This window comes from Rhinatrema bivittatum, chromosome 7 (genome assembly GCF_901001135.1).
Source record: "Rhinatrema bivittatum chromosome 7, aRhiBiv1.1, whole genome shotgun sequence".
NCBI lineage: Eukaryota > Metazoa > Chordata > Amphibia > Gymnophiona > Rhinatrematidae > Rhinatrema > Rhinatrema bivittatum.
Window position 1 is genome coordinate 213,844,035 of NC_042621.1, and position 12,553 is coordinate 213,856,587.

Below are 12,553 nucleotides of genomic sequence, written 5' to 3' on the forward strand. Positions count from 1 at the left end.
TAAATTATACATATATAGATTATATATACATATATAGATTATATATAATTATATACATAGGGGTAGATTTTATAAAAGTATGCCCGCACGTACTTTTGTTCGCACACCAGGCGCAAACAAAAGTACACCGGATTTTAATAGATACACACGTAGCCACGCGTATCCTTTAAAATCCGGGGTCGGTGCGTGCAAGGCTGCCCAAAATTGGCAGCCTGCACGCGCCAAGCCGCACAGCCTGCCTCCGTTCCCTCAGAGGCCTCTCCGAAATTGAAGCGGCCTCGGAGGGAATTTTCCTTCCACCCCTCACACCTTCCCCTCCCTTCACCTACCTAACCCACGCCCCCCAGCCCTATCTAAACCCCCTTACCTTGTTAGAAAAGTTACGCCTGCCTCAGGCAGGCAGGCGTAACTCGCGCACGCCGGTCAGCTGGCCGGCGCACAATTCCCCAGCCCGGGAGCGGTGTCGGAGGCCTCGGCCACACCCCCAAAATGCCTCCGGGCCAGAACCACGCCCACAAATGAAGTGCCGCTGTGACATGCCCCCCGACACGCCCCGACATGCCCCCCTAGCAAAGCCCCGGGACTTGCGCGCGCTGCCGAGTCTATTCAACATAGGCTTGGCGCGCACAAGGAGAGTTGGGGCAGGTTTTCGGGGGGCACGCACATATCTTACGCACATACCCCTTTGAAAATCTGCCCCATAATATATAAAACTGCTGTTCCTGTCTGTTACTTTGGGGCATTATTCTGCCACTGTTTTGATTTCCATTGCATTTATGTCTCTTTGCCTTTCACAAAGAGTAAAGTTGTGCTGAAAGTTTCAGCGTCTCGTGGTGTATCCTGGGTCATCTGCTCAGGAACAGGGGCACTGAATCTGGCATACCTTGGTCATTTCCCTGAGTATCTAAAGAACCCGCAACACCCATCTGGCCCTATTACATGGGGGCTGGAGGGGTCTTCTGCTGCAGCACACCTCCAGCTATTGGTGGCAGGTTTCTCCCAACATCGCCTGGAGGGAGCACTACACATGTATGTTTGGTGTTTATAAAATAGCATATGTGTGCGTACATGCTTTTTAAGTGCATACATGCTAATAGTTCCATGTGCAATCGTTTGAAAATTCATTGGAAAATCTTTTCTATGGGTTTCTCTCTGCAACTTTCTTACCTGGCTTTCTCTTTACTGTGTTATAATTTTCTTGTTTGAGAGCTTATCTCACTCTTTTCCAACTATGGGGCATGTTTATCTGTTTTGTTCTTCTTTATTTTTTTTGCATTGCCTGGGTCCCTAACCAATTTTTCTTTTAGATAACAGAGTTTGTTTAGATAATAGAAGACATTCGAAATAAAAATAAACAAGTCAAAGAAGTTTCCTTTTTGTAACAACAGTAAAACAACACTGCTTTTATTAACAAAGTAAAATGGAACTGTAAACAGCCAGCAACTCAACTCACACAGCAGTAGAAAGAAAGGAAGAACACACACAGGGGTAGATTTTGAAAGCCCTACACGCATAAATCCATAGGGGCAGATTTTTAAAAGTTTTATAAGATATGCGCGTAGCCGCGCGTATCTTATAAAATCTGGGGTTGGCGCGCGCAAGGTTGCGCAAAATCGGCAGCCTGCGCGCGCCGAGCCGCGCAGCCTGCCTCCATTCCCTGCCTCCGTTCCCTCCAAGGCCGCTCCGATTTCTGAGCGGCCTCGGAGGGAACTTTCCTTCGCCCTCCTCGCACCTTCCCTTCCCTTCCCCTACCTAACCCACCCCCCCCGGCCCCATCTAACCCCCCCCCTTACCTTTGTCGGCAAAGTTACGCTTGCTGGAAGCAGGCGTAACTTTGCGCGTGTCGGCCGGCAGCCCCGCTCCGTCCTCCAGTCCCGGGGGCTGGTCCAAAGGCCTCGACCATGCCCCCGGGCCGGCGCCACGCCCCCGGGCTCGCCCCCAAAACACCACGGCCCGCCCCCGAAACGCTGCGTCAGTAGGCCCCGCCCCTGACACACCCCTGACACGCCCCTTACAAAAGCCCCAGGACTTACGCGCATCCCGGGGCTTTACGTGCGCCGGCGGCCTATGCAAAATAGGCGCGCCGGCGCGCGAGGGCCCTGTGCGCGTAAATCCAGAACGATTTACGCGCGCGGGCCTTTGAAAATCCGCCCCATAGGATTTACGCACATTGGTGGAGTTATGCATGCTGGGCCTATTTTATAAAGGCCTAGCGACAATCGTAAAGCCCCGGGACGCACGTATGTCCCGGGGCTTCAAAAAAGGGGTGGGGTCAGAGGCTCCCGGCACAGCGGCCATTTGCCACTGTGCTGGGGGATCGTGTGCCGGCAGTGGGACGGCGTGCGCAACAGGTAGGACAAAGGTCGGGGTTAGGGGAAGGGGAAGGGAGGTTAGGTTAGTGCCTGGGAGGGAACCTGGGAAGGCCGTGGGTGTCGGCGCATGCAAGTTGCGCAATTGTGCACCCCCTTGCACGCACTGACTCCCGATTTTATAACATGCGCGCTAGTTTAGAAAATCTACTTCCACAGAGCAGTATGGAAGCCTTCATAGCTCAGAACAGCTCAGTACTAGCTAAGCCAATACAGTCTAGCGCAACGACATGAAATGCATTTGCAGCTGCGCCCCCCAGAGCAACATCAATTGACTTATTGCTCAACTTTTTGCAAAAAAAGCAAAGGTTTTCCTTTTTAAAGAAGCTTTTAGTACTATTGTATGTAATTTACATTGTAATCTGCTAAAAATGATAGTTTCTGGATTGGTAGATTATAAGTGATTTTAATTCAATAAATTGACCATGTTTACATCTCTCTTATGCTGAACAAAGAAAAGGCATCACAACCAGCAGAGAATGGAAAGTAATAGGAAATTAGTGAAAACCACATTAAGTGAAAGAACTCCTATAGTTCTCTTTCCAAGATGTATAAGAAATGTAATAATGTAAATTTACTGCATTTAGATATACACTGAGGTTTGAAACTCCAAAATGAACTGCTTTTAGTCATCCTGGAATGCATTTGGAATGAGTTCAATTCTAGCTGCATATGCATTCAAAGAAGGTTATATCTATACCGTGCTGCAGTGATCATAGTTCCTGAAGTCATATTTAGTTACTTTGCAAAGTAGGTAATTAAAGTTAAGCCATATATATCAGTTGTGATTTAGCTTGGATGCCTTAAGTCATAGCTTTGCTATGTACATGTACCTTACAGTTCACTAACGGGCTGATTTTAAATGGCCAGCGCCTGTAAAAAAATGGGAGTGCCTTGTACGCACTGCCCGCATTTTAGAAGCAGCCCAGCCACATGCGTAACTCCCGTTACCTGCATAAATGCCGGGCCAAAGAAAAGGGGCAGGGCTGGAGGCGGCCGGTACAGCCATTTGCCGCTGTACCGGGGAAGGGAATCCTGGCGCGCACAGGTTACTTCTGCTCCGTTGGAGCAGTAAGCAACGAAATAAGAAAAATAAAAAAAGGTAGGAGATAGGGGAAGGGGTGGGGATGAGAGGGGAAGGGGAAGGGAGGTTAGGGGAGGGGGTAGGGAAGTTCTCTGCCAGTCTGCTCCTTAATTGGAGTGGACTGGGAGGGAACCGGGGAAGGCCGCAATGCGTCGTTGCGCAAAACTTGCACAAATCTACCCCCTTTTGCATGCGCCATGCGTACATGCGTACGCAGATTACAAAATCCAGCATGCATGTAAGCGCGGCCCAACGATTTTATAACATGCGCGCACCGGCATTGGGGATATCCTGAAAACCTGGCCTGTTTGTGGCTCTCAAGGATCAGAGTTGGCCACCCTTGCTATCGGGTAACTAAGAACACACTGGAGAACCATTCTCTGAGCCTCTCAGTGAAAGGACTGGGCTAAATGGTAGGGAGTTACAAATAGGAGGAAAACTCCAGATATCTGTGCATAATAGTGCATGGTGATATTACCCCAGTACAGGGCCAGTTCCAAATGAGTCAGGAAAAGGCTCCACATAAGATATATTTTTTATTCTGACAACAAATGTCCCCCTCTAAGATGTGTTATATGGCTACAGAGAACAGGCCTACAAAGTAAGTCTCCAAGAACATACAACATAATCAGCTATACTCCTCCTTTGTTGTTTTCTCATTCATTATCTATGTCTTTCCTTTTCTGTGTACTTGCAAAATATGTACCACTGGACTTGTTTTCTAATGCCTGCTAATGTGACCATAGTAATTACTGTATAATCTCAAATGTTATCACTGTAATAGTAGTAATGACAGGATAACTCCTCTGAATATGAGAAGTATTGCACCAGTTATACAGTATGCACTTCAGTATCACATGCAGAAACATAGTAATTACTGTTCATAACAACATTTAAATAACAGTGGGATCTTATCAGCTAGATAAAGAACTAGAAGGATGTGAATTCAGTTTACCCTTTGAGGTCTATTTCTGGTTGATTAGCAGGCCTACCATTTGAAGTTTTCTCCAATTACAAATTTTCAAGACAGTTCTTGTCATTTTACGGCTTAACAGAGTAATTTTGCCGATGTTCCCAGCACTTATCTTAGTGGACCATTATCAAAAAGATAGAGCCTAGTTCATTAGTGAAATACATATAATCAGAATACAAGCCTCCACCATCCCCCTGTCCCCGAATGCTAGGTCACACTACTCAGGTTTATGATAATGCATATTAAATATGATCAGAAGGTATTCCTTGTTGTGCAGTGTTGTCTGACAGAAACAGATAAGACAGACTTAGCCAGACAAATAACAGGATTTGTAAATCCTGCCATGCTGACTGGCCCCAAGATAGTTGCTTAATTGTTTATTTGGCTATAAAATTATCGGGTTAGCTTGAAGGCAGGATGGGGGCGTACTTGGGTGGAGCTGGCTATCCAGCTAAGGCCTGGATTTATCAAAATGCACTAAATATTGCATGCGATAGAAAAGGGGTGTGTTTTATGGTAATAGACAGTTTATCACAATTTGCGCTGATACCTATGTGCAGTGCTATATTAGTGTAAATTGCAATAACATTTTTGCACTAAGTGCCAGAATTGATGTATTTTCTACATACAACCACTGGGGAGACCATGTTTAAGGAAAGAGAGAGAGAGAGAGACTAGCCAAAGTGCCCTCACGCTAGATAAGTATTTATATCTCTATGGGAGGCCCACCTAGTAACTTGAGGTGAGGTTTAGGTATTTGTGTAAAGGTTACGGGCTAGAGATGTGAATCGTGTGATCGATCGTCTTAACAATCGATTTCGACTGGGAGGGGGAGGGAATCGGATCGTCGCCGTTTGGGTTTTTTAAAAATCGTGAAAATCGTGAAAATGGAAAACCGGCACACTAAAACATCCCTAAAACCCACCCCGACCCTTTAAAATAAATCCCCCACCCTCCCGAACCCCCCCAAAATGCCTTAAATTACCTGGGGTCCAGTGGGGGGGAGGGCGGGAAAACCGGCACACTAAAACAACCCTAAAACCCACCCCGACCCTTTAAAATAAATCCCCCACCCTCCCGAACCCCCCCAAAATGCCTTAAATTACCTGGGGTCCAGAGGAAGGGTCCCGGTGTGATCTTTTACTCTCGGACCTCCGGTGCTTGTAGAAATGGCGCCGGCGCTACCTTTGCCTTGTCATATGACAGGTCAAAGGTAGCGCCGGCGCCATTTTGTTTTTTGTCCCCCGAGGTCAGGAGCGTAGGAGATCGCTCCCGGACCCCCGCTGGACCCCCAGGGACTTTTGGCCAGCTTGGGGGGGCCTCCTGACCCCCACAAGGCTTGCCAAAAGTCCAGCAGGGGTCCGGAACGACCTCCTGCAGTCGAATCGTGTTGTCTATGGCCGGCGCCATTTTGCGCCGCCATTTTGCGCAAAATGGCGCCGGCCGTAGACAACACGATTCGACTGCAGGAGGTCGTTCCGGACCCCCGCTGGACTTTTGGCAAGTCTTGTGGAGGTCAGGAGGCCCCCCCAAGCTGGCCAAAAGTCCCTGGGGGTCCAGCGGGGGTCCGGGAGCGATCTCCTGCCGCGAATCGTTTTTCCGTACGGAAAAACCAAAGGTAGCGCCGGCGCCATTTCTACAAGCACCGGAGGTCCGAGAGTGAAAGATCACAGCGGGACCCTTCCTCTGGACCCCAGGTAATTTAAGGCATTTTGGGGGGGTTCGGGAGGGTGGGGGATTTATTTTAAAGGGTCGGGGTGGGTTTTAGGGGTTTTTTATTGTGCCGGTTTTTTCGCCCTCCCCGTTCCCCCAATTTACGATTTTTTGACGATAAATCGGGGGAATTGTTATTGTATCGCGGCTCTAACGATTTTTGACGATTTAAAATATATCGGACGATATTTTAAATCGTCAAAAAACGATTCACATCCCTATTACGAGCCACTTTGACATTCAAAGTGAGACGTACAAACAGAACAGTGCTCTCTTGTGAAGATTTGATGACCTTTGGGGTGAGATAACTCACCCAAAGAAGAGATTTGTGCAATGTTCTCTCAACCTAGCTTGATGAACTGAGCCCATTGACTATCTGAGTTCTGAGTATCCATTAATGAGGGACTTGTTTATGTTATTTTCTGTTTTCTACTCTAATAATAATGGGAGAGTTCCTTTCATCAAAAAGGAATCTGAGATCATTAGGATCTGTGGAGAAGGAGTAGAAGAGAGGGGACAAAGGAGCTGGGACGAACCCCCTACAGGGCCCATGAACATCTACTGGAGAACTGGAGAAAAGGAGTAACAGGAGTATTTTTTTAATACTAGAAGGGTGAAAATAACTGGTGCCATTCAGGTATAGTGAGGAAACTAAGAAGTTCTAAGGAGGGAACATCAAGGAGGAGGTAGGAAATAATTGACTGTGTACAAATAGATTTCATCTGTAATCTTCACAAAATTGGGAGGGAAGCACTATACTTGCCCTATGCCAATGGGATGGGAGAAATATCAGTTTGAAAACTGAAATAATTGGCTTTACCATTTCAAACTTTAAACAAGACTTTGAGAAATCACAAATTTATTACTAGCTATTTGTAACATCAAGAAGAGAATTAAACAGCTGAAAAGAATATTTTCATCATTTCAAAGCATTTCACTAAAAGTATTGTTGGAAATCACTCCAACTTCTGGTGTGCTTTTAGCTGCAAAGTGACTTTAGTGCTCATCAGTGCTGTGTACAAGAACTGTGAACTGTGAATTAAATGCAAAGATATAAATAACATCTTGGACTCAGAAGGGAGGTTTGCCATATGAACTTTATTTGAGATATGGCCTCTGGTACAAAAAAATGACAAGAAGTGGGTGGCACTTTATAGACTAACTGATTTATTGGTAAATAATCCTGGATATTCAGTAGAGTACACGTCCCACTGAATATCCCCTATTAAAGTTATCTAGCTACCTTTACTGACCCCTCTCCCCCACCTAAGCCCTAAATTGTGGGCCCTGCAAGGCCAAGCCTTTCTCACCGCCCATCCCTCCAAACCCTCTGACAGAATTTCAAGTCCCAAAGTTAAAGAGGTCTGTGACCAACCTCCGCCTCCCCCGCCCATTCCCTGGTTCACCATAATTTTCCAAAACTGAGCCTCCACTGCCTCCCTGTCTCCCCTCACCTCTCCCCAACACTAACGTCCCATCCTCTCACCCCAGATCAGCGCTTTTAGCATTGCTAAATGAACGATGCTGAAGCATAAGCTAGCAGCAACCATGGATGCTGAGCCAGGAGGACATAAGCCTCTGAGCTCCTGAATCGGCATCTATCTGACCCCTTTCCCCAAAAGCCCCCCATCCATGGTGGTCTTTTTAGGGGCGTCTTTTGGGAAAGAGGTCAGAAGTTCAATCTGGCCACGTAACCGACTTTGGATTGGGGCAGGTAGGTCAGAGGCCTGGTCAGCCCTACAGGAACCTTTGCTCTGGCAGATGGAACTGAAGGATGGAGGCACTATCAGCCCATGGTTTACTTTGCATTCCAGAGTACGAGATGATTTAGCTGGATAGCACAGTTTTTTTGGTTTTTTTTTTAAATCATCTTGTTAGCATACAGAAGTTGAAAATGTCACACAGTAAGTCACATTTTAGTCATAACTGCAAGCTTTTCATATATTTATTGCCAATCACTAAATAGCTGTGTGTCTCATTGCACTTCAGGAGATGAATTACCCCAGAACATTTGGTTATTTTTCTAAGGTACAATAGCAGAGTAGAAACTTTAGCAAGTATTGATGGGAATGGAAAGCAGTTATGTTGTTGTAATCTGCTAGCAAATTACTTGTTTTATGCTGTTTGTTTATTTTTCCTATATAATATTCTAAATGACCACACTGGTACAAAGTCTGTGGGTACTTTTTACCCATGGACTTTGCCCCAACTTTCACTTTAAAGGTTATCTTCGGAAAACCACCCAAACATATTTACAGTTGCTATTTCATGTGAATAGTTTACTCGAGAAAATATGCATGTATACCTTTGAAAATTCAAAAGTGCTTGTATACTTTTGAATTTTCAAAAGTATGCATCTAAGTGCTGTTATATTTTTTTATCCACCTAGAATACACGTGCATATGTTTATAAAATAGGTAGAGAAAGTATGTATTTTCTTGCACTGGAAATATTTGTACTTATTGAAACACACGCACTTACTTTTGGAGCAGGACGACATGGTATTTTATAAACTGTGCGGCTCCCACCGCACAGTTGATAAAATACTAGCATTAATTTCAGCAAGACCATTTATGTACACAAATGCTGTATTGTGGATAGTTTTGAAAGGTAGGTTAGCCTGTGCATAACTTTACTGAAAGTCCATTTCTGCAGTTAAAGCACTGTATTACCTACAGAAATGGCTTTCAAAATCTACCTACCTTCCCTCTGTATTACGCTTGACTAGAGCTTGGTAATTTGACTAGCTTTTTTCTAGGGTTTTCCTATTTCATGTTATTTTTCTTCTTAGGGAGCTATATTCATACTGTCTGCATTGCTGCAAAAGTTCTACTTTTCAAAGGAAAAATATTCTGCATGTATTTTGTGTGCATATGGAAAACGTTTAGGGGTAGATTTTTATAGAAGTGCACACGGGGTACATTTGTGCGCGCTACCCGGCACGCACAAATGTACACCTGATTCTATAACATGCGCGCATGTTATAAAATCCGGGGTCGGCGCACACAAGGGGGTGCACACTTGTGCACCTTGCGCCCGCCGAGCCCTAGGGGAGGCCCGATGGCTTTCCCCATTCCCTCCAAGGCCGTTCCGAAACTTTTCTTCCGCTCCCCCCCACCTTCCCCTCCCTTCCCCTATCTAACCCACCCCCTAACCCTACCTAAATCCCCCCTACCTTGTTTCCATTTTTATGCCTGCCTCTGGCAGGCGTATCTTGTGCGCACAGGCCGGCTGCCGGCGCACCATCCCCCTGCACAGCCGCTGTGCCGAAGGCCTCGGTCCCGCCCCTGGATCAGCACCACGCCTACGCCCCCTCCCCACCCCTTTTTCAAAGCCCCCGGACATACGCGCGTCCTGGGGCTTGCGTGCGCCACCGAGCCTATGCAAAATAGGCTCGCGCACACAGGAGCAGGTTTTCGGGGTTACGCGCGTAACCCTTTGAAAATCTGCCCCTTAGTGTGTCTGGCCTATAGATTGTTTTCTTTTAATTTGACGATTGTAATAATGATTGTCCAAATTTTGACTTCTGATATTTTTAGCGATATTTATCCAAGACAAAATTATAGCACTTTCTGTGGCAGATGATTCATGCTATTTGTGTTGCCACTTATGTATTTATATTTTGTAGAAATGATCTAATTCCCAGCTAATATAATTTATCAGTTTGATATGACAATTGAATCTTACCAAGATTCACAGCAGCTTCAATGCTAGGAATAGCAATGTTTATGCATATTTTAAATGAAAGGTAGAGACTAGGAATAAATGCTGTGTTACATTAAGTCACAAGATAGCACAGGACAGATAGAGCTAAAGCAACACATTCAGGAGTCTTGCCTTGCATTAAGATAGCTGGAGACTATTGCTATTTAAATATTGCTAATCAAAGTCAGTTACTCTGAAAGTTTTGGAAATATTAGCTAGGGTTAGTCACTGTTTGAAATTCTAATTAGAAGAAAAATTGAAAGCTTTACTGATGCTGTCAATGTGCTAGAGCTGTCACAGATCTTGTCTTCTTTTCTTTCTTTATTTCAGGAGAATGGACAGAGGAAGTATGGAGGTCCTCCCCCGGGTTGGGATGCTCCAGCTCCAGAGAGAGGCTGTGAAATTTTCATTGGCAAATTACCCCGGGATCTTTTTGAGGATGAACTTATACCTTTATGTGAAAAAGTAATGTATTTTTCCCCACTCGTTGCATGAGGAAATCTTCTAGGTATCCCTGTATAACCACTAAGGGACACTACGCCTTCTTTTCCCATTCTCTGTCTGTGAGTAAAGTGGTATAGTTGCCATTTCAATCCACTTGAATGCACTGAAATAAAGCTCTATAAAAAAAAAAATATATATATATAAGGTGATACATTTTAATTGGATTAACAAAACATTTCTTCGCTGGGTTTTGCAATTTAACACTCCCGTTATCAGGCATAAACCAAATGTGTTTGTCTATAGGAAAAGAGCTTGATGAATTAGGCCCTTAGTAATAGGGATGTGCTTTCGTTTGAAACAAAATGTCCTATTTAATTTCAATTTTAAATGAAACAAAACAAAAATGAACCAAATTTGGTTTGGTTTTATGTTGTTTTGTTTTAAAATTAAGCCCCACCCTACCACACAAGCATAAAAAAAACCTCCCAGGCCTTCTCCCCAGCCTTCACACAGCTCAGTTTCTTACCGTAGCATTGACAACCAATAAAGACTCTTCATTGGGCAGGAGCAATCCCTAGTTCACTTTTGTCCTGCTACTGCAATGACAGAAAATGGCGCCAGCCAAAAGCCAACACATTTTGAATTACCGCCTTACTACAAAATGGCACTGCCCTCATTTCATTTTGTTGTATGGCAGTAATCCAAAATGGCACCAGCCTCAGCTCAGGTCAGTTGGCCTCATGTTGTATTACTGCATCAGTGGGGCAGGGTAACTGGGAATCATACCTGCTCCATGGACAATTTTCACCTGGTACCATGGAGGGAGTGAAAGACTGAGAGGGAACCGTTGAGGATGGGGAAAGGGTCTAGGAGAATTTTATTTTGTTTTCACAGTGGAGAGAGAGGAGGCCATGGCCTGGACCCAATGGTTTTTTAAAATTAGTTTTCTTTCTTATTTCTTTAAAAAACATAAACAAAAGAAGAAAAAAAAAACCCCAAAAAATATTTTCACAACCCTTACTAAGTATCACAATTTGATGCAAACCCATAGTTACAGATAGCTGCAAGTGTGGTGTTTAATGGACCTGCTGTTTCGTCGTTTTCATCATTTCTGCAATGGTTTAGCTCGTCTGTAGAGTGTGGGGGATTAAAAATTGTGAAAACTCTAGGTAGCATTGAATGAAAGTCCCTCTGAATTCTCAACCAGGCTCCTTTCTTTCTTCAGGTCCATATGGAAAAAAACTTCTTCTTTATCCACAACTTCACTGGCTGCAGACTTCCCCAGTCCAACCCTTTCTTCATAACATAACACTCCTCATCACACTCTTTCAGAGTGATCTTTCTCCCTTACCAGAGAAAGAAATCTCTCCAGTGGATTCTTAGACCATAGAACCCAGCGCAATCCCTTGGCTGCCCTTCCCGAGCTTCCTGAGACATTTCTTACTTCACTTCAAACCAGAACTCGCTCCGACCCCTGCCTATGATTCATGGAGTCATCTCATATATTCGGTAGAAACTGAGCAACCCTATGGGGAATGGACCCTCCTATCATTCACTTTTTACCCCACTCCTGAACCTCATATTGCTGGAAAATTCTTAAGGTTAAGGATTCATAGGGCTTAAACAGCCCTACATATGGTTTCCTTGAAGTTAGTGTAACACCCTCCCCCTCCCCCCACCCACACACACCTCCAGCCAGGGCACATAAAATATGAGAGTCTGGCACTCATTGAGGCTGAGGGCCAGTGTCTCAGAAAAAGCTCAGTAAGAAAACTGATGATAGAGTGGACCCTTCCAGAGGCAGACAAGACATAAACTCTTTTCTTGAGCTGGACAAGGAAAACCAACCCCTGAGGTCTCCCTCTGTGAACCGTATCTTTCCTTATCCCTATGGTTGTTACTGGTGCAGCGCCCCCTCAGGTAATACAGGTAAACTGCCGTCTAGGGAAGGTGTATTCTGCAACAGAAGAAAGAACCTCAACTGGACCTGGGGTAATAGCAATCAGAGTGGGGGTTGTGGGTTACTGTATAGCCACTGGAATAAATGAACACTGTGCCCACCTGTACCATCTCTCCCTCTTCCTTACCAGGACCCCCTTTTTCCACCCTATTCCTTGTATCAGGGTACCAGAGACAATTATCACACATGGGAAAGCTTTATACTTTTTTACTGTTAACATATAACGGAATGTAGCTATACACAGGGGGAAGGGGGTTTAAAAGAGCAAATACAATGTTCAGATATCATTGAAAATAGTGTTGTAT

At 44.9% G+C, this 12,553-nt stretch overlaps 1 protein-coding gene across 5 annotated transcripts in view; it reads left to right on the forward strand.

Moving 5' to 3' along the window:
- A1CF (APOBEC1 complementation factor) overlaps positions 1 to 12,553 on the forward strand; it is a 147,014-nt gene that overhangs the window by 47,133 nt on the left and 87,328 nt on the right. For all 5 annotated transcript variants that reach the window (XM_029609786.1, XM_029609785.1, XM_029609788.1 and 2 more), the window contains one exon: positions 10,175 to 10,309. In XM_029609786.1, the coding sequence (XP_029465646.1) occupies positions 10,175 to 10,309 (135 nt within the window). The remainder of the gene's footprint in view (positions 1 to 10,174; positions 10,310 to 12,553) is intronic.